Raw genomic sequence first — 23,951 nt, 5'->3', positions numbered from 1 at the left:
ATTACTGAATGTAGTCCAGGAGGTAGTGAATCAACCAAAAAGAGACATCTGTCCTCTTTTTGAGTTCTGTAGTTGAAGAAAAAGATTATTTCTGAGGGTTTAGGATTTAATAGTCTTGAGTGGGATCCAGTGAAGAAACTATAAAGTATTTTTCTGATGCAGTGTAAAAAGAGAATGAATGCTTGAGAAACCCCACGGCCCAGAATAGATCTGGCTTTTACCAAAGGATGCCATTTCACGGAACCACCCTGTTTCTCATCTCCCAATCTTCCAACCCGTTAGGGATCTGATGTCTGCAATTCTATCATGAGAAAACTATTCCTTGAGTTGGAAGACTTAAACTGCAAGCACCCCTGGGATGGCTAACGCAGTTAACACTGCAGTGTGAACGTCTTCGTGAGTCTCTTATGTAGATCCACCAATGGGACGGTGAGGAAAGAGCAGGTGGTGGGCGGGGCCCCGGGGAGGGGAGGAGAGGAGAACTTAGAGAAGGAAGGCGGCGGGTGTCAGGGCTATGAGTGCTTTTAAGGAAGGTCTCCATAGAAGGTTCCCCCAGCAAAGCAGGGAGGGGTACTCCCCGAGAGGAGTCGAGGTGCCGGAGCCTGCTGCCTCGCCGACGCTGGGAGGAGCCCCGTGTCCCGCCGCGCTTGCCAAGGGTTGGCTGCGCGTGCGGCGGGAGTAGAGGCGCCTTGCGCACCAGGAAGTGACTGTTACCCCGCCGCAGCAAACCAGGCCATCCGCTGGCCTTTTAGTTTGCCGCCTCAGGTTTGTAAGAGGATTTATTGGTTACGAAGGAAGGTAAGGTGGATAAATAGCCCGGAAAACCTGATTTAACCCTTGCTTTACAGAAAACTCCCTACTATGCCAAACTGTCCGCGGGGCGGGGAATGGAGGAGGCAGGCGGGGCTGGAGACGGGACCCGACGGTGACTGCGCAAGGTCGTGTACGGCCCAGCGTGGGCCTGTGCCCTAACTCCTCCCACTCCCTTACTTTCTGTCCTTCCCGGGCCCTGCAGACCGGCCAAGTTTAGTGGTAGCCTTTCCTAGTGTCTCCTCTTTGTTAACCCTTCCTACAGACACAGTGGGCAGAACTTGCCTAAAGAAGAAGGGAATGGAAGGGAGTGGAGTCTTGTTGGGGAGACAAGGACCTGACTGCCTGTGGGCTGCAGTCGGGACACGACACAGCAGTCAACCCATTTGCTTGTTTGGTTTAGCAAGGAATAGTGTCTGGAGCCGGTCCAGCTGAAGGAAGGGTGAGCAGAGAGTGCAAGCAGGACCCTTGTCGGTGGGTGAACATTTTGCTCCAAAAGGGATCCTTGGCCCTGCGCAGGTGAGACCTACCACATAGTCTCTTTGATTTGAACCTCTCTGAGCACAGGAGAGTTAGCCTGCCTTCCTATTTGGGCTACTCTGGACTCCAGGACTCTTCCTGATCAATTCCTGAGGCAGGTATAGAACAGTCGAGCACGACCGCTCACACGCTTTTTTTTTTTTTTGCTGAGGAACAAACTCCCAAGCATTTTTTTTTTTTTATTTTTTATTTGTTTGAGACGGAGTCTAGCTTTTTCACCCAGGCTGGAGTGCAGTGGTGCGATCTCGGCTCACTGCAACCTCCGCCTCCCGGGTTCAAGTGATTCTCCTGCCTCAGCCTCTGGAGTAGCTAGGATTACAGGCGCCTGCCACCATGCCCAGCTAATTTTTGTATTTTTAGTAGAGACTGGGTTTCACTCTGTTGGTCAGGCTGGTCTCGAGCTCCTGACCTCGTGATCCGGCTGCCTCGGCCTCGCAAAGTGCTGGGATTACAAGCGAGAGCCACCGAGCCTGGCCCCCAAGCATTTATTTTTTATTTTTTATTTTTATTTTTGAGACAGAGTTTCACTCTTGTTGCCCAGGCTGGAGTGCAATGGTGTGATCTCGCCTCACCGCAACCTCTGCCTCCCAGGTTCAAGCGATTCTCCTGCCTCAGCCTCCCGAGTAGCTGGGATTACAGGCGTGCACCACCACACCCGGCTAATTTTGTACTTTTAGTATAGACAGGGTTTCTCCATGTTGGTCAGGCTGGTCTCAAACTCCTGAGCTCAGGTGACCTGTCCGCCTCGGCCTCCCAAAGTGCTGGGATTGCAGGCGTGAGCCACCGCACCTGGCCCCAAGCACTTACTTAAAACAGGACAAAATATAAAAAGAAAATAGTCTCTTCTGTGAACAAATGCCTCCCCTGACATTAAGAAAGAAAGAAACAGAACTCACCTTGACTAGTATGAGTGTGCTGCCTTGAAAAAGAAATTTCACCACAGAAGTTACTAAATATGACAGGCTCTTTACCTAGAATGATGGCTGGTTGGCATCTTGAAATAATAAGGTCCTGTTTTAAACCATACTTGATAATTTGGAAGAGACCTAGATGGACAAGGACCCTCCTGCTGGGGTATAGGGCAAATGAACTACAGTCATGGCAGAGTCACCAGTGAGAGGACCCACACACTCACAAAAAAGTCTAAATGTCGTTGGGGTGGGAATAGCTATCTTCAAATTCCCCAGCTTCCTTGTCCCTCCTCTGCAAATCCTCAAATGGGCCTGCAGTTTCCTTCCTCCTGACTTTCCTGCTGACTGGAGGGATAGGACCCCTCTCCTGGATCAGCTCTACTCCCTTCCCCTGTAGTCTGGGCTTCAAGGCCACTGGCCTCCTCAGACCCACCATGTCATTCTTTATGTCTCTTGCCTCTTCATTCATTTCCTTTCTCTGGCTTTTGCCATCCTCCATATCGAATACGTACATTCTCACAGGCCACACACTTTTTTTTTTTTTTGAGAAGGAGTCTCTTGCCCAGGCTGGAGTGCAGTGGTATGATCTCGGTTCACTTTAACCTCTGCCCGGGTTCAAGCAATTCTCCTGCCTCAGCCTGCTGAGTAGCTGGGATTATAGGCGTGCGCCACCACACCCAGCTAATTTTGCATATTTTTGGTAGACAGGGTTTCACCATGTTGGCCAGGCTGGTCTCGAACTCCTAACCTCAAGTGATCCACCCGCCTTGGCCTCCCAAAGTGCTGAGATTACAGGCCTGAGCCACCCCGCCTGGCTTTTTTTTCTTTTTTTTTTTTGAGACAGGGTCTCCCTCCCGGGCTGGAATGCAATGGCACAATCATAGCTCACTGCAGCCTTCAACTGCTGGACTTGTGATCCTTCTGTCTCAGCCTCCTAAGTAGCTAGGACTACAGATGTGTGCCACCACATCTGGCTGATTTTTAAAACTTTTTGTAGAGACTGGATCTCGCTATGTTGCCCAGACTGGTCTCAAACTCTTGGCCTTAAGCAATCCTCCTGCCTTGGTCTCCCAAAGTGCTGGGAGTTACAGTTGTAAGCCACTGCACCCGGCTGCCACACACTTTTGAGAGTATTAACAGGTAGTCCAGCACAGGCCATAACCTCACTACACTCCAGCAGGCACTCATGTAGAGGGTCAGAAAATTTATGTGTCTATGTGTGTGTATGTTGTTTTTTAAATTTCCCACATAACTGTACTTATCCTCACAGCACTTGCATGCATTATTACATCTTGTCAGTTTTGCAGGTTGGAGATGTTGAGGCATGAAGAAACCAAGTGATATGCTTTGAGTCAGAGCCTAAGAAAGAGCAGTGACACATGCTGAGCACTGGCTGTCTTAAGCACAGTCCTGAACATGTCATATATTTGAATGCTTTTAATTCTCACCAAAACTGTGAAAGATAGGTGTTCTCAGTCCTATTTGTATAGATGGTGACACTGAGATTCATAGCACTTAAGTATTAATATCTTACCTAAAACCGCATAGCTAGTGAGAAGTAGAGCTGGGATTAGAACATGGCTCCAGCCGAATGTGGTGGCTCATGCCTGTAATGCCAGCACTTTGGGATGCTGAGGCAGGTGGATCACTTGAGGTCAGGAGTTCGAGACCAGGGTGGCCAACATGATGAGACACCTGTCTCTACTAAAAATACAAAAATTAGTTGGGTGCAATGGGGGGTGCCTGTAATCCCAGCTACGTGGGAGGCTGAGGCAGGAGAATGGCTTGACATAGGCAGCGGAGGTTGCGGTGAGCCAAGAATGTGCCACTGCACTCCAGCCTGGGCGACAAAGTAAGACTGTTTTTTTTTTTTTGGTAACAAAGAACATGGCTTCAAAGCCTGTGTTCTTAATTGTACTGTCTTGTTGCTTCTTGATGGGGGTGGGTGTTGAGTGGAGAGTGCTATCATTAACACCTGAACTCTGGGCCAGCTTAAGTGTATATTCTGTAAAAAATTTGAAATCCCCCAAATGTCACATGCTATGACAGTCACTTTCTTTAGTACTTTGTAATCATACAAAATGGTGTATGGGCTAAATATTGCAGCACCTATGTCGTCATCCTCTATGTTACTTATTGATCATGGAATGTTAATTTAGCAATAATTTTCCGTGTGTGTGTGTGTGTGTGTGTGTGTGTGTGTGTATGTGTATAAATGTAAAATTCTGAATTAGGCTATGACTTAACATTGGGATGAAATCCAAGGTAGAGCTTAAGGGCAAAATACAAATTTCACAGCAGGTTAACAGAATGTCAGGCCAAGTCCATTCAAGTGTCCCAAGTACTTAAAATAGGTGCTTATGGCTGGGCATGGTGGCTCATGCCTATAATTCCAGCACTTTGGGAGGCCGAGACAGGAGGATTGGTTGAGTCCAGGAGTTTGAGACCAGCCTGGAAAACATACCGAGACCCCATCTCTGTTTTTTTTTTTTTTAAGATGGAGCCTCGCTCTGTTGCCCAGTTCTGCTCTGTTGCAATCTTGGCCTACTGCAATCTCTGCCTCCCAGGTTCAAGCAGTTCTCTTGCCTCAGCCTCCCGAGTAGCGGGATTACAGGTGCCTGCCACCATGCCCGGCTAATTTTAGTATTTTTAGTAGAGACGGGGTTTCACCATGTTGGCTAGGCTGGTCTCGAACTCCTGACCTCAGGTGATCCGCCTACCTTGGCCTCCCAAAGTGCTGGGATTACAGGTGTGAGCCACCATGCCCGGCCAACCCCATCTCATTTTTAAAACAAACAAAAACCAGGTGCTTTCACAGCAATGTAGACATAACATAGAGTCCTGTGTTGCAAAGGGAGGCCCTCTACTTGTGTTCTCAATGTCACCCATGTTAGCTCTTCCAGCTTTTGTCTCATAGTTACTCCCATTGTTCCTTCTCCCACTCCCCTCTTTCAGTGTTGCCACCTCTACTCAGTTAAATACTGTCTTTAAACACGTCATGACAGTTACTAGTAATGCTTACTGAAGATATTTTGCCAGGTGTTGGACTCTGCTCAGAGTTTCACAAACATACCTGTCTAATCTTCTGCTAAGTACTTTTTTTTTTTTTTTTTTCGAGACAGGGTCTTGCTTTGTCACCCAGGCTGGAGCATGATCATGGCTGCCTGGGCACAAGTGATGCTACCACCTCAGCCTCCCGAGTAGCTGGGACTACAGGCGCATGCCACCATGCCTGGCTAATATTTTAATTTTTGTAGAGACGGGGTCTCACTGTGTTGTCCAGGCTGGTCTCAAACTCCTGGGCTCAAGTAGTCCTCTTCTCTTGGCCTCCCAAAGTGCTGGGATTATAGGCGTGAGCCACACTGTACCTGGCCTAAGTACTTTTTTTTGCTGGGGGGACGGAGTTTCGCTCTTGTTGCCCAGGCTGGAGTGCAATGGTGTGATCTCGGCTCACCGCAACCTCCACCTCCCGGGTTCAAGCGATTCTCCTGCCTCAGCCTCCTGAGTAGGTGAGATTACAGGCATGCGCCACCACATCTGGCTAATTTTGTATTTTTAGTAGAGACAGGGTTTCTCCATGTTGGTCAGGTTGGTCTTGAACTCCTGACCTCAGGTGATCCGCCTGCCTCGGCCTCCCAAAGTGCTGAGATTATAGGTGTGAGCCACTGTGCCCAGCAGCCTAGGTACTTTTTATTAATTATCTTCAACTCTTACAACCACTATATAAGGTAGATACCATTGTCTCCATTTTACAAGTGAAAAAAAGGAATGTCAGAGAGAATGATTAACTTGGCAACGGCCACCTAGGTAGTGAGTGGTGGGGCCAGTGGACCACCCAGGACAGGTCTGGCTGTCTGACTAGGATCTGTACTCCTAAAATCTCAAAGCCTTCATATGTCCCCACTGCCTGCCACTTCCCATTGCCTCCTTTCCCTTCTTTCTTTTGTCCCAGACTTAATGGATGTGATACTATCTTCCTCAGAGGTATATGCCTTGGCCTCCAGGCCTCCAGGCTCTCTTGACTCTCCTTCTGAGACACCAGCATCTCTTCTTGCTCTCCAAATATTACCTTTCTCCCAGATACAGTCATTGGCCTTTTGCTCTTGCCTTTACTCAAGGCACTTTAAAGAAAATTTTGTTTTGATTGATTGATTGATTTTTTTTTTTTTTTTGAGACTGAGTCTCACTATATCGCCCAGGCTGGAGTGCAGTGGTGTGATCTCAGCTCATTGCAACCTCCACCTCCCAGGTTGAAGCGATTCTCATGCCTCAGCCTCCCGAGTAGCTGGGACTACAGGTACATGCCACCATGCCCGGCTAATTTTTGTATTTTTAGTAGAGGCGGGGTTTCACCATGTTGGCCAGCCTGGTCTCGAACTGCTGACCTCAAGTGATCTGCCTGCTCAGCTTCCCAAAGTGCTGGGATTACAGGTGTGAGCCACTGCACCTGGCCTGTTTTTTTTATTTTTATTTTCTTAATTTTTTAAATTTTTGTTATATTATTAATATTATTATTTTTTGAGACGGAGTCTCACTCTGTCACCTAGGCTGGAATGCAGTGGTGTTATCTAGGCTCACTGCAACCTCTACCTACTGGGTTCAAGTGATTCTCCTGCCTTAGCCTCCTGAGTAGCTGGGATTACAGGTGCCCACCACCATGCCTAGCTAATGTTTTTTTGTTTGTTTGTTTGTTTGTTTTGTATTTTTAGTAGAGACAAGGTTTCACTATGTTGCTCAGGCTGGTCTCGAACTCCTGACCTCAGGTGATCTGCCTGCCTCGGTCTCCCAAAGTGCTGGGATTACAAGCGTGAGCCACCACACCCAGCCTGTTTTTTTGTTTATTTATTTATTTTTTTTTCGAGATGAAGTTTCCTTCTTGTTGCCCAGGCTGGAGTGCAATGGTGTGATCTCGGCTCACCGCAACCTCCGCCTCCTGAGTTCAAGCGATTCTCCTGCCTCAGCCTCCCGAGTAACTGGGATTACAGGCATGTGCCACCATGCCCGGCTAATTTTGTATTTTTAGTAGAGACGGGGTTTCTCCATGTTGGTTAGGCTGGTCTTGAACTCCCGACCTCAGGTGATTTGCCCACCTCGGCCTCCCAAAGTGCTGGGATTACAGGTGTGAGCCACTGCGCACAGCCCCCTTTTTTATTTTTAAGAGATGGGTCTCACTATATTGCTCAGGCTTGTTTCGAACTCCTGAGCTCAATTGATCCTCCTGCCTCAGCCACTCAAAGTGCTGGGATTACAGACATGAGCACCCCACCCCCCCTTTTTTTTTTGAGACAGAGTTTTGCTCTTGTTGCCCAGGCTGGAGTGCAATGGCACGGTCTCGGCTCATTGCAACCTCCACCTCCCAGGTTCAAGCAATTCTCCTGCCTCAGCCTCCCAAGTAGCTGGGGTTGCAGGTACTTGCCAACATGCCTGGCTAATTTTTGTATTTTTGTAGGGTTTTTTTTTTTTTTCTTTTTTTTGAGACCGAGTTTCACTCTGTCGCCCAGGCTGGAGTGCAGTGGCGTGATCTCAGCTCACTGCAACCTCTGCCTCCTGGGTTCAAGCAATTCTCATACCTCAGCCTACCGAGTAGCTGGGACTACAGGTGCATGCCACCACGCCCAGCTAATTTTTGTATTTTTCGTAGAGACGGGGTTTCACCATATTGGCCAGGCTGGTCTCGAACTCCTGACCTCGTGATCCACCTGCCTTGGCCTCCCAAAGTGTTGGGATTACAGGCATGAGCCACTGCGCCCGGTCCTAATTTTTGTATTTTTAGTAGAGACAGGGTTTCACTATGTTGGCCAGGCTGGTCTGGAACTCCTGACCTTGTGATCAGCCCGCCCTGGCCTCCCAAAGTGTTGGGATTACAGGCATGAGCCACTGTGCTTGGCCTCAAAGCCCTTTTTCATCTTACAGCTTGTATTTCTTATAGACACTCAATGAAATCTGTATCCCTGCCATCTCTCTCGACTTATCCTACTGCTTCTCTACTTACGTGCTACACATTTCCATTTGGATATTTCCCTACCATTCTAAACACAATATGTCTCAAACGTGAACTTGCTTTTTTTTTTTTTTTTCTCTTTTTGAGACGGAGTCTCGCTCTGTCACTCAGTCTGGAGTGCAGTGGCACAATCTTGGCTCACTGCAACCTCCGCCTCCCGGGTTCAAGCGACTCTCCTGCTTCAGCCTCCCGAGTAGCTGGGACTATAGGTGCCTGCCGCCACGCCTGGCTAATTATTGTATTTTTAGTAGAGACGGGGTTTCACCATATTGGCCAGTCTGGTCTCGAACTCCTGACCTTGTGATCTGCCCACTCTGGCCTCCCAAAGCGTTGGGATTACAGGCGTGAGCTACTGCACCCAGCCGAACTTGCTTTTTATCAGCCTCCTTATTTCATCTTTAATTCTCTACATAAAGCCTCCATCATCTCACTGTTACCTTCACAATAAAGTCCATGTTTTATTCAGGCATGAACATTCTTTTAAATCTCACTTTCACTTAACTTTTCAGCCTGTTGCCTCTATTCCTTAAAGTGAACTACTGTTTTAGTCAGACTGGTCTCCCTGCTGTCCTTCAAACATCTAATTCATCTCTCTGCCATCCTTTAAGACTCAGTTTCTGGCTGGGCGTGGCAGCTCACACCTGTAATCCCAGCACTTTGGGAGGCCTAGGTGGGAGGATCACTTAAGCCCAGGAGTTTGAGGCCAGTCTAGGCAAGATAGCAAGACCTTGTCTCTACTATGTTTGTTTGTTATTTGAGATGGAGTTTCACTCCGACGCCCAGGCTGGAGTGCAGTGGCACGATTTTGGCTCACTGCAACCTCTGCCTCCCAGGTTCAAGTGATTCTCCTGCCTCAGCCTCCTGAGTACCTGGGACTACAGGCGTGTGCCACCATCCTCGGCTAATGTTTGTATTTTCAGTAGAGACGGGGTTTCGCCATGTTGGCCAGGCTGGTCTTGAATTCCTGACCTCGTGATCTGCCCGCCTCAACCTCCCAAAGTGTTGGGATTACAGGCGTGAGCCACCTCTCCCCACCTTATTTATTTATTTATTTTTTTGAGACAGAGTTTCTGCTTCTGTTGCCCACGCTGGAATGCAATGGCGCAATCTCGGCTGACTGCAACCTCTGCCTCCCAGGTTCAAACAGTTCTCCTGCCTCAGCCTCCCAAGTAGCTGGGATCACAGGCATGCACCACCACACCCAGCTAATTTTGTATTTTTAGTGGAGATGGGGTTTTGCCATGTTGGCCAGGCTGGTCTCGAACTCCTGACCTCAGGTGATCCACCTGCCTCGGCCTCCCTAACTGCTAGGATTACAGGTGTGAGCCACTGCTCCTGGCTGTCTCTACTATAAATTAAAAGAATGGTGTGGTAGTGCACACCTGTAGTTTCAGCTACTTGCATGGCTCAGGTGGAAGGATTGCTTGAGCCTAGAAAGTCAAGGCTGCAGTGAGCCATGATCATGCCACTGCACCCCAGCCTGGGCGACAGAATGAGACTGTCTTAAAAAACAAAGACTCAGCGCCATGCCTCCCTGCTCTGGGAAGCCTTTTCTGAGCACTCATCAGGAACCAAGCATACTGTGTTATTTCCTAATGTCTTCCTGTGTCAGCATTTAATCTCCTTAATTAGATTGTAACCTTTGTAACCCCTCTGGTGTCTAGTGTGGCATGATGTCTTGCACATAGTAAGCACTTACTAAATATTAGCTGCTTGATTGGCTGTTGGTTAGGAAGGTGGAATAGGGAAAGAGATTTGTCACAGAAATATATCCAGAGATTTGAACTCTTTCCTGGAGGACAGAGACTATATTTTCCTCATCTCTTTATTTTGGGAACCGAAACATACCTTGCATACAGTAATTCAGTTCTGCTCAACAGGCTTGCTTTTACTGTCTGCTGTGTGCCAGCATTCTGCTAGGCGCTTCAGTTCCATAAGGGTTTATAAGTGGATGAATGGGTTTGATAGTTGTGCTTCTATTTCCCAACCTCTGTATGTGTACCTTTCATGCAGGTGGATTTCAGTGTGTTCTTTGGATGGCAGGCCTTAAGAGAAGAGTCCCACTGCACAGCCTCAGATACTTCATCTCCATGGTGGGTCTCTTCTCCAAACCAGGACTGCTTCCCTGGTATGCCAGAAATCCACCAGGATGGTCACAGCTCTTTCTGGGCACAGTATGTAAGGGAGATTTCACCCGTGTGATAGCCACGAAATGTCAGAAAGGACAAAAAAGTCAGAAGAAACCAAGCCATCTTGGACCACTAGATGGTTCCTGGCAGGAAAGGTAAAGGCCAGGCTGATGTCCTCTCTCCTTAGCAGGTCTCAATCTGTACATCTGCTGAAATTCTGTATTCCTAGTGTAACTAATGTAGCATTACAAGGATTTGAGGGGCCACCTGAGGTAGGATACCCAGGGCAAATTTGAGGACGTCTGAAGAATATTGGTGGAAATGCTTTGGGGTTGCAGAAACCGTTCTCTTTGTCTTTGAGTGTGTTTTTATCAGAAAGAAGATACTAATCTGGGACCTTGTCTTTAATAAGTCCGGGACAGGTTTGCTGAAAACCAGGAACCCAGAATGATATTAGATGGATTAGAGATGAGTAGTCCCATTGCAGCCATATAAGCACAAATATACCTCATTTATGCAACAAATGTATTTTCTACATCAAATTATATTTTAAAAGCATTAGGAAGGTAAGCTATTTAAAGAAACCCAACAGTGAAGCCTTTTGTAATATGATTAATTACCTCCTGATAAATCTGGATTTTTCTTATATTAGGTTTGCCTCATCTGTTCTGCTTTGTTAAGTAGACAACATCAAAATGGGCTCTTCTCCCAGACTCCATCTCCCTAGAGAGCATGAGAGTTAGGTCTTCTGAAAGTACTTATGCATAGTAGGCACTCAGTACATATTTATATAATTAAATAATTGCCTGAATTATTTTATTCAAGGCTGGCTGATGTTGTGACACCACTCTGGAGGTTGAGCTATGAAGAACAGCTCAAGGTAGGTGCCCAGCCTAAGTCTTTACCCCTCCTTTCCAGGAGAATGGTGCTGGACTCGTAGGAAGCTTGATTGGGCAGTTATTTATTTATTTATTTTTAATTTTAAGTTTTTTTGAGATGGAGTCTCGCTCTGTCGCCCAGGCTGCAGTTCAGTGGCGCAGTCTCGGCTCACTACAACCTCCACCTCCCAGGTTCAAGCAATTCTCCTGCCTCAGCCTTCTGAGTGGCTGAGATTACAAGCGTGCGCCACCATGCCCAGCTAATTTTTCTATTTTTAGTAGAGATAGGCCATGTTGGCCAGGCTGCTCTTGAACTCCTGACCTCAGGTGATCTGCCCACCTCGGCCTCCCAAAGTGCTGGGATTACAGGTGTGAGCCACCGTGCCGGGCCTTGACTGGACAGTTCTACGCAGAATCCCAAGCAGCTTCTTAAACTCATTATGCTATTGACTCCAAAATTGGAACTTTAGGCCAATTATATCTTCCTCACTCTAGACCCATAGATCCAAATGTCTGTTTCCTCTCTTCCTTGCGTTTTTGTTATACTTATAGCTCTGTGTATGTGAGTAGCAGTGCTCTTGCTGTTTCACATGTAGCTGTGCTTTCCAACATGGTAGCCAGTAGCCATATGTGGCAATTTAAATTTGAATACAGTCAATTCTACTGCTTAATTCTAAATAAGCTCTACTGCTTATTTAGAAAAGAGAAATTTGTTCTAACTAATTGACATATTAGGGAAAATTTGAGCATAATGCAAATTTCATGTTTATCTAGAAGTAATTTTGTCCATAAGAAACGCTAGATGAAAGGAGACCATACTCAGCTGAACCGAGCTATTTAAGAACATGTAAAATGAATGCATGCACGCACCTCAAACATCTACCAGCTCCCTCAGTTCCCCCAGTGTGTTTGTTATGAGCCATACCCATCCACATCTGGTGTTAGAACTTTCCATCTGACTCACATAGCCCTCATTTTATGACTTCATGATAACTCCAAGCTGCAATTCTTTTTTTTTTTTTTAAATAGAGTCTGGCTCTGTTGCCCAGGCTGGAGTGCAGTGGTGTGATCTCAGCTCACTGCAACCTCTGCCTCCCGGGTTCAAGTGATTCTCCTGCCTCAGCCTCCCCAGTAGCTGGGACTACAGGTACATGCCACCATGCCAGGCTAATTTTTATATTTTTAGTAGGGACAGGGTTTCACCATGTTGGCCAGGCTGGTCTTGAACTCCCGACCTCAGGTGATCTGTCTGCCTTGGCCTCCCCAAGTGCTGGTATTACAGGTGTGAGTCACTGCACCCGGCCCAAGCTGCAGTTCTTCTGATACCCACTTCCATAAGTAAACTTCAGGTCATTGTCAGGGTAAAGTGTTATCCTTATTGTAGTATTCATGTTTCTTTTCTTTTCTTTTCTTTTCTTTTTTTAGATAGTGTCTCACTCTGTTGCCTGGCTGGAATGCAGAGGTGTGATTATGGCTCACTGCAACCTCTGCCTCCAGGGCTCAAGGGATCCTCTCACCTCAGCCTCCCTAGTAGTTGGGACTATAGGCGTGTACCACTATGCCTGGCTAATTTTTTGTATTTGTTGTAGAGACAGAGTTTTGCCATGTTGCCCAGGCTGGTCTTGAACTCCTGGACACAAGCGATCCGCCTGCTTCAGACTCCCAAAATGTTGGGATTGTAGGCGTGAGCCACCGTGCCTAGCTTACTATTCATATTTCTTAACCACTTGCCATGTACAAAACAGTGCTGCTGTTTTTATTAGGTTCTTAATCTTTTCTGTGGGTGTTATTGATAAAGTTTTGGAATGTTGTATGCCTAATCCTGTTTTTCCCATGAGCCTTGAGATCTTTTTGTGAGTGATTTTGCTTAGTGTGCTATAGGAACACTTACGTCATGTTATAGCAGGGCTGACTCTGTAAATTAATTAAGATTAAAAATTTAGGGCCGGGCGTGGTGGCTCACGCCTGTAATCCCAGCACTTTGGAAGGCTGAGGCGGGCGGATCATGAGGTCAGGAGATCCGAGACCATCCTGGCTAACATGGTGAAACCCCATCTCTACTAAAAATACAAAAAAATTAGCCAGGTGTGGTGGCATGCGCCTGTAATCCCAGCTACTCGGGGGGCTGAGGCAGGAGAATCGCTTGAACCCAGGAGGCGGAGGTTGCAGGTGAGCAGAGATCTCGCCACTGCACTCCAGCCTGGGTGACAGAGTGAGACTCCGTCTCAAAAAAAACCAAAAAAACAAAAAAACAAAAAATTTAGGCCAGGCATGGTGGCTCACCCCTGTAATCCTAGCACTTTGGGAGGCTGAGGCAGGTGGATCGCTTAAGCCCAGGAGTTTGAGACCAGCCTGGGCAACATAACGAAACCCCATCTCTACTAAAAATACAAAAAATAAGCCAGGTATGGTGGCGTGTGCTTGTAGTCCCAGCTACTTGGGAGGCTGAAGTGGAAGGATCACCTGAGCTTGGGAAATCAAGGCTGCAGTGAGCCAAGATCTTACTACTGCACTCCAGATTGGGTGACGAGAGTGAGACCCTCTCTCTAAAAAAAATTAAAAAAGTATTTAGTTCTTCATTCCCACTGACCACATTTCAAGTGCTCAGTAACCACATATGGCTAGTGGCCACTGTATACGTAGAACACAGGGCAAACAGAACATTTCCATTGTGGAAAGCTCTGCTGGGCAGAACTGACATATACCTTGAGTGTTCAGTCTGAAAGGTCAGATAAAATGATGAGCTTACACAAGAGCTCATTCTTGACCTTTCCTCATTACCTTTTTAGGTCTGTTTTTGTTCCTTCATTCTGAGTTCCTCATCTGTTGAGACCATGAGCCAAGAATCTGTGGGACACTCTTCTTTTGTCCTGTTTGTTTACCATTCTTTGTGGTGAAGCTACAAAAGTATTTCATTTCTTTTTTTTTTTTTTTTTTTTTGAGACGGAGTTTCGCTCTTGTTGGCCAGGCTGGAGTAGTGCAATGGTGTGATTTCGGCTCACCACAACCTCCACCTCCTGGGTTCAAGCGAATCTCCTGCCTCAGCCTCCCGAGTAGCTGGGATTACAGGCATGCACAACCACGCCCCTCTAATTTTTGTATTTTCAATAGAGACAGGATTTCTTCATGTTGGTCAGGCTGGTCTCGAACTCCTAACCTCAGGTGATCCACGCACCTCGGCCTCCCAAAGTGCTGGGGTTACAGGCGTGAGCCACCGTGCCCAGCCAGTATTTCGTTTCATAGCTTATATTCTTTTGCAGGTGAAATTTGCAGCTCAGAAGAAAATTTTACAAAGACTAGAGTCTTACATCCAAATGCTCAATGGAGTCAGTGTGACAACGGCTGTACCCAAATCTGAGAGGCTCTCTTGTCTTCTCCATCCTATTATACCCTCTGTAAGCCCCCACCTCCCTATTCCTTATCTATTAAGGCCCCTTAATGCTAATAACATCAGCTGATATTTACTGGGTACTTGCTAGGGACCAGGCCCTATGCTAAATTATTATCATGCATCATTGTCACATTTTACTGTTTATAATAACCTGGAGGGGTAGATACTATCATTTTATAGATGAAGACCTTGAGGCCCAGAGAGATTTAGTAATTTGCCCAGGACACACATCTAGAAAGGGCCAGAGCTGAGATTCACGCTCAGGTCTATCTGATAGAGAGTCCATTGTATCAACCACTCCACTATTACCTCCTTAGAAAGGTTCCAAACTTTGGAAACCTTTCTCCCTGCCATCCCCACACAATTTGCCCATGTAACATTGGAAACCTTTCTAATGTGGCCTCAGAAGAGTGGAATTTAATTTATGGCAGGGGTTAGCAGACTACAGCTTTTAGGCCAATTCTGTCTTGCTGCCTGATTTTGTAAATAAAGTTTTATTGGAACACAGCCAAGCTCACTTGTTTATGTATTGTCTATGGCTGCTTTTGCACTATGATGGCAGAGTTGAGTAGTTGCAACAGGGACCATATGGCCTGCAAAGCCCTAAATTATTTACTCTTTGGCTCTTGACATAAGTAGTTTGTTGACTCCTGCTTTATGGCAAGATTGGAACTCCCCTTCTATGGACTGTCTTGATCTTCTTAGCCACAGACTTTCACATATGCCATACCCTCCAAGCAAACCTTATTTGTCCTCATCCAGAGAACATTCCTGCTTTCCCTTTATTGTTATCTTCCTTGGTTTCATTTGACCTCTCATCCCCCTCCTGTCCTTCTGCCCTCTCCAGCCTGTCATCAATGGTTACCGAAATAAGTCCACCTTCTCTGTGAACCGAGGTCCAGATGGCAATCCAAAGACTGTGGGGTTCTACCTGGGAACTTGGAGAGGTCAGTTGAAGGTTGTATAAACCAAAGACTGAAGAGGAATGAAAGGGTGCAGAGAAGTGTCAGTAGAAGTGGAAAATACAGTGGCCTTAAAGAAGAAGATTAAATTGGAAGTCTTTGATGCAGAACGTGATCACAAGGTTGATTATGGATACTGCTAATGGGTAGTCATTGTAACACAGTGATAGAAAACGCAACCCTTGCCCTTTCTTCCTCTAAAAGCCATATATGCCTGATACCTAGTAAACACTTAGTAAATGCTGGCGTTTTGCTGCTGCTGTCTCATCATCATTGTTGTCATCATCATTTTATGCTGCTTTCTGCAGTGGGAGCAATCTCCTTGTTAGAGTTGTCTTCCTATTTCACATCCCCATATCTCTGAAAATTATTTCTGTGGTAAATCTACCTTAAAAGAATTGGTAGGGGAGGTGTGTATCGGTGAGGGGAATCACAGTGGCATATTTCTGAAACTTACTTTCAGTTATCCCTTTCCAGATTCCATTCCTGAGCTTTTTTTTTTTTTTTTTTTTTTGAGATGGAGTCTCGCACTGTCACCCAGGCTGGAGTGCAGTGGTGTGATCTCGGCTCACTGCAACCTCCGCCTCCCGGGTTCAAGTGATTCTCCTGTCTCAGCCTCTGAGTAGCTGGGATTACAGGTGTGCACCACCACACCCAGCTAATTTTTGTATTTTTGGTAGAGACGGGGTTTCGCTATGTTGGCCAGGCTGGTCTTGAACTCCTGACCTCAGGTGATCCACTCGCCTTAGCCTCCCCAAGTGCTGGGATTACAGGCATGAGCCACTGTGCTTGGCCCATTCCTGAGCTTTCTGTTTGCCCATTTTCAATAAATCCACTTGAAATACCATCATTTGATATTAGTCACACAGTTTAATATCCACATGCCTTAAACTACAGTTCGTTAGGGCGTGCACTTGGCTTTTTTCCCTCCTGTGTGCTGAATTAAATGACTGTGACGTCAGTGTTCTATTATTCAGTAATAGAAAAATAAAACCCATTACATTTTATTTCCCTCTTAAAATCTGAACAGAAAACAGACGTCATATAGTGCATTTGTGGCGTGAGAGAAAATATTGAGTAGCTTCATAAATAATTAGCTGCTTAATGGCTAGACCAGGAAATAATTAGGTTTTCTCTGAAAAGTGGCCATGAGATTGTATTTGCTTCTTCATATCTACATATGCCACTTTGACGATAGAAATTTGAGTTGCCAGGCATTTTCTTTTAAATAATCTTTTAAGAATAAAACCATGCAAATTATTTTTCTTTCCATAGATGGGAACGTTGTCTGTGTGCAGTCTAATCATCTGAAAAACATCCCTGAGAAACACAGTCAAGTGGCGCAGGTAAAATGGAACAAGAGCTGGTTGAGAATGGCCTGGAGCATTGTAGTCTACAACAGCAACATCCCTGACATTTTGATAATAGAGCCAATTCTAGTGCTAGAGGGAAGGAGGGGCTCTGTACTGAAAGCATACCTTCTAACTATGGAGAAAACATTGCTAGGTTTTCATTTCAGAAAGAGTGGAGAGGGGAAGAGAGAACTGTGTCCATTATTGTAAATATCAGGCATCTAAGGACTTTTTCATAGTAGGGATGTATTAGGAAGAAGTGCTGATGAGGGTACTATAGCAAGTGTCAGGTGTCTGAAGTATTTGGAAGGCTAGTGTTTTCAGCAGAACAGAATTGAGGAATATGAGGTGAAGTGGTGATAAGATAGTACATCATGAGCTTGGCCTCTGATACATTTTTTTCTTTCTTTTTTTTCTTTCTTTCTTGGATGAGGTCTTGCCATGTTGTGCAGGCTGGTCTCGAATTCCTGGCCTCAAGCAATTCTGCCACCTTCTGTATCCCAGAGTATGCTGGGATTATAGGCATGAGCTACCGTGCCTGACCTCTGAGACACTTATTTTTTATTTTTTATTTTTTGAGACAGTCTCATTCTGTCGCCCAGGCTGGAGTGCAGAGGCATGATCTCGGCTCACTGCAACCTCCATCTCCTGGGTTTGAGCAATTCTCATGCCTCAGCCTCCCAAGTAGCTGGGACTACAGGCCCATGCCACCACACCCAGCTACTTTTTGAATTTTTAGTAGAGATGGGTTTTCACCATGTTGGCCAGTCTGGTCTTGAACTCCTGACCTCAAGTGATCCACCCACCTCGGCCTCCCAAAGTGCTGGGATTACAGGTGTGAGCCACTGCGCCTGGTCTTTTTCTAGTTCTTTATGTCAAATTACTGTGTCCCTTGAAATAATTCCACTCTTTGTAGTTAAGCCACTAACTGGATACTTGATACACAGGTTCTTTTTTTTTCCATTTTGCTTTCAAATTTTACAGATTTTTTAAAATTTAAATTTTGTTTTATACTTTAAAAAAATATTTACTAGGTTCCAAAATCAAGTCTACAAAATAAAGGTATATTCAAGGAGGTCTAGCTTTCACCTCTGACCCCTCTACCCAGTTCCCTCCCTGCCATGGGTAAAATTTTTTTTTTATTTTTGCTGATTTCAGAAAATGTAGGCCAGGCATGGTGGCTCATGCCTGTAATCCCAGCACTTTGGGAGGTTAAGGCGGGTGGATCACTTGAGGTCAGGAGTTCGAGACCAGCCTGGCCAACATGGCTAAACCCCATCTCTACTAAAAGTACAAAAATTAGCCGAGCGTAGTGGCGCACGCCTATAGTCCTGGCTACTCAGGAGGCTGAGGTATGAGAATCGCTAGAACCTGGGAGGCAGAGGTTGCAGTGAACTGAGATCGCACCATTGCACTCCATCCTGGGTGACAGAGCGAGACCATGTCTCAAAAAAAAAAAAAAAATGTAGGCCAGGCACGGTGGCTCAGGCCTGTAATCTCAGCACTTTGGGAGGCCGAGGCGGGCAGATCACCTGAGGTCAGGAGTTCAAGACCAGCCTGACCAACATGGAGAAACCCTGTCTCTACTAAAAATACAAAATTAGCTGGATGTGGTGGTGCATGCCTGTAATCCCAGCTACTTGGGAGGTTGAGGCAGGAGAATCCCTTGAACCCAGGAGGCGGAGGTTGCGGTGAGCCAAGATCATGCCATTGTACTCCAGCCTGGGCAACAAGAGTGAAACTCTGTCTCAAAAAAAAAAAAAAAAGGAAATGTTAATAGATATTTGTGTCTTCCCCGCTTTCATAGTTAAAAGGCAGCCTACTGTAGACATTGTTCTGCATCTTGATTTTTTTTCACAGAATAATATTCTTGACTTTTTTATAGTTGCATAGTCCTACATATTAATAGTATAATGTATTTTGCATCTTTTTGTTTTTATTGGCATGAATAATTACCTCATTTTTCCATTTGCTTTGTTTTCTTTCTTCTCTTTCTTTCTTTCTTTCTTTTTTTGTATATGGAGTCTCGCTCTGTCGCCCGGGCTGTAGTGCAGTGGCGAGATCTTGGATCACTGCAGCCTCCACCCACCAGGTTCCAGCAATTCTCCTGCCTCAGCCTCCTGGGTAGCTGGGATTACAGGCACACGCCACCACGCCTGGCCCATTTTTGTATTTTTAGTAGAGACAAGGTTTCACCATGTTAGCCAGGCTGGTCTCGAACTTCTGACCTCAGGTGATCCACCCGCCTCGCCCTCCCAAAGTGCTGGGATTACAGGTGTGAGCCACCGCACCCAGCCTCCTTCATTTTCTGTAAACCAATTGCTAATTTCTTTTCTTTTCTTTTTTTTTTTTTTGACTTGGAGTTTTGCTCTTGTCGCCCAGGCTGGATTACAATGGCGCAATCTTGGCTCACTGCAATCTCCACCTCCTGGGTTCAAGCAATTCTCCTGCCTCAGCCTCCCAAGTAGCTGGGATTATAGGGGCCCGCCACCACTCCCAGCTAATTTTTGTAATTTTAGTAGAGATGGGGTTTCACCATGTTGGCCAGGTTGGTCTTGAACTCCTGACCTCAGGTGATTCGTCCACCTTGGCCTCCCAAAGTGTTGGGATTACAGGTGTGAGCCACCGTGCCTGGCCGCCAATTTCTTCCCAAATGCTTTATAAGATCTGTCAGATATTCATCAATATTTTCCATATCTCAAAAGCTTCAGTTGAAGTTTTTCCCTGAAGACCTTTTTCCTGGAGTCTGCCATCCTAGGCCCAGCCTGTCTTCTGCATGGCTGTTATCCTGGGGCTTCTTTTGCTGGTCTCTAGTCTTTTTTTTTTTTTTGAGACGGAGTTTCAGTCTTTTTGCCCAGGCTGGAGTGTAATGGTGCGATCTTGGCTCACTGCAACCTCCACCTCCCAGGTTCAAGTGATTCTCCTGCCTCAGCCTCTCGAGTAGCTGGGATTACAGGCACCAGCCACCACGCCCAGCTAATTTTTTTTATATTTTATTTTATTTATTTATTTTTTTTTTTGAGATGGAGTCTCGCTCTGTTGCCCAGGCTGGAGTGCAGTGGCGTGAACTTGGCTCTGCCTCCCGGGTTCAAGCAATTCTCCTGCCTCAGCTTCCTGAATAGCTGGAATTACAGGCGCATGCCACCACGCCTAGCTAATTTTTTGTATTTTTAGTAGAGACGGGGTTTCACTGTGTTAGCCAGGATGGTCTCGATCTCCTGACCTCGTGATCCGCCCACCTCAGCCTCCCGAAGTGCTGGGATTACAGGTGTGAGCCACCGCACCCAGCCCCTCTTCCTGAATTTTTTTTTTGAGAGGGGTCTCACTCTGATGCCCAGGCTGGAGTGCAATGGCGTGATCTCAGCTCACTGCAACCTCTGCCTCCTGTGTTGAAGTGATTCTCCTGCCTCAGCCTCCCGAGTAGCTCAGATTACAGGCACCTGCCACCACGCTTGGCTAATTTTTGTATTTTTAGCAGAGATGGGGTTTCACCAGGTTGGCATGAGTGGTCTAGAACTCCTGACCTCAAATGATCTACCCATCTTGGCCTCCCAAAGTGCTGGGATTATAGGCACCCCCGGCCCCCTCTCCCTCATTTTCTATGTGCTCTCTATCCTTCCTATTAGATTTGGGGACCTTATGGATTGCTTCTGTTATCTTCCGTTCATTTCTCTCTCCTGTTTTTCATCTCTTTGCCTTTTTGTTCTTTTTGTGAAATTTTATTGACCTACATACCAACAGCTTTATTGAATTTGTCTCTATCATTGTGTCTTTAATTTTCAAAAGGTTTTTCTTGTTCTCTAATTGCTCCTTTCATGTAGCATTCTGTTCTTTTTTAGTAATGTAACATTAACTTATCTTTCTATTTGCTTTTTTTTTTTTTTTTCCTACGACAGAGTTTTGCTCCTGTTGCCCAGGCTACAGTGCAATGGTGCAATCTTGGCTCACTGCAACCTCCGCCTCCCGAGTTCAAGCAATTCTCCTGCCTCAGCTTCCCGAGTAGCTGAGATTACAGGCACATGCCACCACGCCCAGCTAATTTTTGTGTTTTTAATAGAGATGGGGTTTTGCCATGTTGGCCAGACTGGTCTCGAACTGTTGACCTCAGGTGATCTGTCGACCTTTGTCTCCCAAAGTGTTAGCATTACAGGCGTGAGCCACCATGCCCAGCCTCTATTTGCTTTTTTTCCTGTTTGAAGTGTCTGCTTTCTTCTGGATTTTTTTCCTGTGTATTTGTTTTGGGCATTGTCTTTTATAATGGAGGTGTTAACCAAATAGCTGGTAATACTTGGCTGGCTGTTCATATTTAAGAGTGAGGCCTTAGGACCGGTGTGGTGGCTCATGCCTGTAATCCTAGCAGTTTGGGAGTGTGAGGTGGGTGGATCACTTGAGTTTAAGAGTTCAAGACCAGCCTGGACAACATGGCAAAACCCTGTCTTTACTAAAAATACAAAAAAATTTAGATGGGGGTGGTGGCACTCACCTGTAGTCCCAGCTCCTTGCAGGGCTGAGACAGGGGGATTGCTTGAACCCAGCAGTTCGAGGCTGCAGTGAGCTGAGATGATGCCACTGCACTCCAAACTGGGTGATAGAGCAAGACCCTGTGTCAAAAAAAAAAAAAAATAGTGAGGCTTTGACCAGTTAATAGTTCATCTTGAGTGGGTTTACTGATTCTTGGATTTACTGCTGGTGATTGCGGACAAGTCTTCCATGTCTCTGTCTCTTGAGTTATTTTCTCTGAGGTTATTCAGTTCCTACAAAAAATTATATCCAAATCTCCTGCCTGGCTGCTGGCCTTCTGGAATGAGGTATAGAAAGGGGCCCAGATCTCACACCATTAAGAATGCAGACTTATGCTTGGTGTGGTGGCTCACGCCTGTAATCCCAGCACTTTGGGAGCCCAAGGCGGGCGGATCACAAGGTCAGGAGTTTGAGACTAGCCTGACCAACATGGTGAAACCCTATCTCTACTAAAACTACAAAAATTAGCCAGGCACAGTGGCAGGCACCTATAGTCCCAGATTCTCAGGAGGCTGAGGCAGAATCGCTTGAACCCGGGAGGCGGAGGTTGCAATGAGCCGAGTTCGCGCCACTGCACTCCAGCCTGGGCAAAAGAGCGAGACTCCATCTGAAAAAAAAAAAAAAAAGAATGCAGATCTATATAGACTTTTCCTGCTTCCATCTCTCTGCCACCATCAATGTGTCCGGTATCTCCAAGTTCTGAACTTTGATGGGTTCAGTTTCTCCTGAGAAAAACATCTTCAGTCTCCTGGTAGAGGAAAATGGAAGTTTTTGGTAGGATGAAGACATTTGCCAGTTTTTGTTTGTTTGTTTGAGACAAAGTCTCACTCTGTCGCCCAGGCTGGATGGAGTGTAGTGGTGTGATCTTAGCTCACTGCAACCTCCACATCCTGGGTTCAAGCAGTTCTCATGCCTTAGCCTCCCAAGTAGCTGGGACTATAGGCACGTGCCACTGTGCCTAGCTAACTTTTGTATTTTTAGTAGGGACAGGGTTTCACCATGTTGGCCAGGCTGGTCTCAAACTCCTGACCTCAAATGATCTACCCGCCTCAGCCTCCCAAAGTGATGGGATTACAAGTGTGAGCCACCGCACCTGGCCAACATTTGCCAGTTTTGCATCTAGACTTTTTAGCCAAACCCTGAGTTTAGTCATGCATCTTACCCCATCTCAGCTTCCTGCAGTATTTTGCACCTTTAGGTGTGAGCCTTACCAGGATTGTGTAGAGCAGATAAGCCTTTTGACTTATCAGGTCCCCCTCTGTGGTCACTCCAGATGTGGCTTCCTTCACCTTGCTAAGTCACTTGTCACTTCACTCTGCTGTCCATCTTCTGAGATTTTACTGAGTTTGCTTTTCTGTTGTCTTCTCTCCCATTATCTTTGTTCTTTCATTTATTTATTCAACAAGTACTTTTGCACCCCTATAAGTTCAAGGCACTATTCTAGATGCTTAGGATACAGTAATGAAGAAAATAAGTTCCCTTGTGTAATTTAAATTTTAGTTGTAGGGGAGACAGATTTTTTAAAAAATAAGTAAATCATATGATATGTTGAAAGGTGATAAGTGCCATGGGAAAAAATAGAGTAAGGAGGATAAAAAGTTGTGGGGGCTGGAGGAAGTATGGGTTGTAATTTAATTTAATTTAATTTAATTTTAATTATTATTTATTTATGAGAAAGAATCTTGCTCTGTTCTTTCTGAGCAGAAATGAATGAAATGAAATGAAAGATCCTACAGTGCATGGATCAGCTCCCTACAATAAAGCATTTTCTGCCCCCAAATGTCAGTAGTGCTGAAGTTGAGAAACCCTGGAATAAGGACTTAAAGGAAGTGAGGGTGTTAGCCATGCAAAGGTCTGAGGGAAAAACATTTTAGGCAAAAGAAAGAGCTATTGCAAAGCCCTCAAGATGAGAGTGTGGCTGGCTTTTTGGAGGAATTGACAGTAGACCCAGGCAAATGAGAGGAAGAATAGTAGGAGATGAGGTGAGAGTTAATGGTAGTGACTTTGGCTTTTATTCTGTGTATTAGTCTGTTCTCACATTGCTATAAAGAACTTCCTGAGACTGGGTAATTTATGAAGAAAAGAGGTTTAATTGACTCACAGTTCCACATGCCTGGGAAGCCTCAGGACACACTATCATGGTGGAGGGTGAAGCAAGCACATTTTACTATGGTGAAGCAGGAGAGAGAGAGAAGAAGGGGAATGTGCCACACACTTAACAAACAACCATATCCTGTGAGAACTCCATCACCAGAACAGCAAGGGGAGGTCCACCCCATAACTCAATCACCTCCCACCAGGCCACTCCCCCAACATGTGGGGATTACAATTTGAGATAAGATTTGGGTGGGGACATAGAGCCAAACCACATCATTCTGAATGAAATGGGGAACCATCAGAGATTTTGATGGGGTGAGGGAGGAATGTCATGATATGATTTAATGATCAATCTGGCT

The 23,951-nt window shown here is 45.9% G+C and overlaps 1 protein-coding gene across 30 annotated transcripts in view; it reads left to right on the top strand.

Annotated features, from left to right (window-relative positions):
• Positions 1-433: 433 nt before the first annotated feature.
• TRMT2B (tRNA methyltransferase 2 homolog B) overlaps positions 434-23,951 on the top strand; it is a 45,151-nt gene continuing 21,633 nt past the window's right edge. For 4 of the 30 annotated variants that reach the window (XR_010154739.1, XR_010154737.1, XM_521176.8 and 1 more), the window contains exons 1-6: positions 462-798; positions 10,276-10,546; positions 11,217-11,271; positions 14,530-14,664; positions 15,508-15,607; positions 16,898-16,968. Coding sequence is in view for 18 of the 30 variants with exons in the window: in XM_521176.8 (XP_521176.3) it covers positions 10,299-10,546; positions 11,217-11,271; positions 14,530-14,664; positions 15,508-15,607; positions 16,898-16,968 (609 nt within the window). In the remaining 12 variants the exon portion in view is untranslated. Of the gene's footprint in view, positions 799-848; positions 1,330-10,275; positions 10,547-11,216; positions 11,272-14,529; positions 14,665-15,507; positions 15,608-16,897; positions 16,969-23,951 lie in introns of all 30 variants that reach the window. The other 26 variants (XR_010154741.1, XR_010154742.1, XM_009439333.4 and 23 more) reach the window with 18 other exon arrangements.

This window comes from Pan troglodytes, chromosome X, assembly GCF_028858775.2.
Source record: "Pan troglodytes isolate AG18354 chromosome X, NHGRI_mPanTro3-v2.0_pri, whole genome shotgun sequence".
Lineage (NCBI taxonomy): Eukaryota > Metazoa > Chordata > Mammalia > Primates > Hominidae > Pan > Pan troglodytes.
This window is presented reverse-complemented; position numbering and strand designations above follow the sequence as displayed.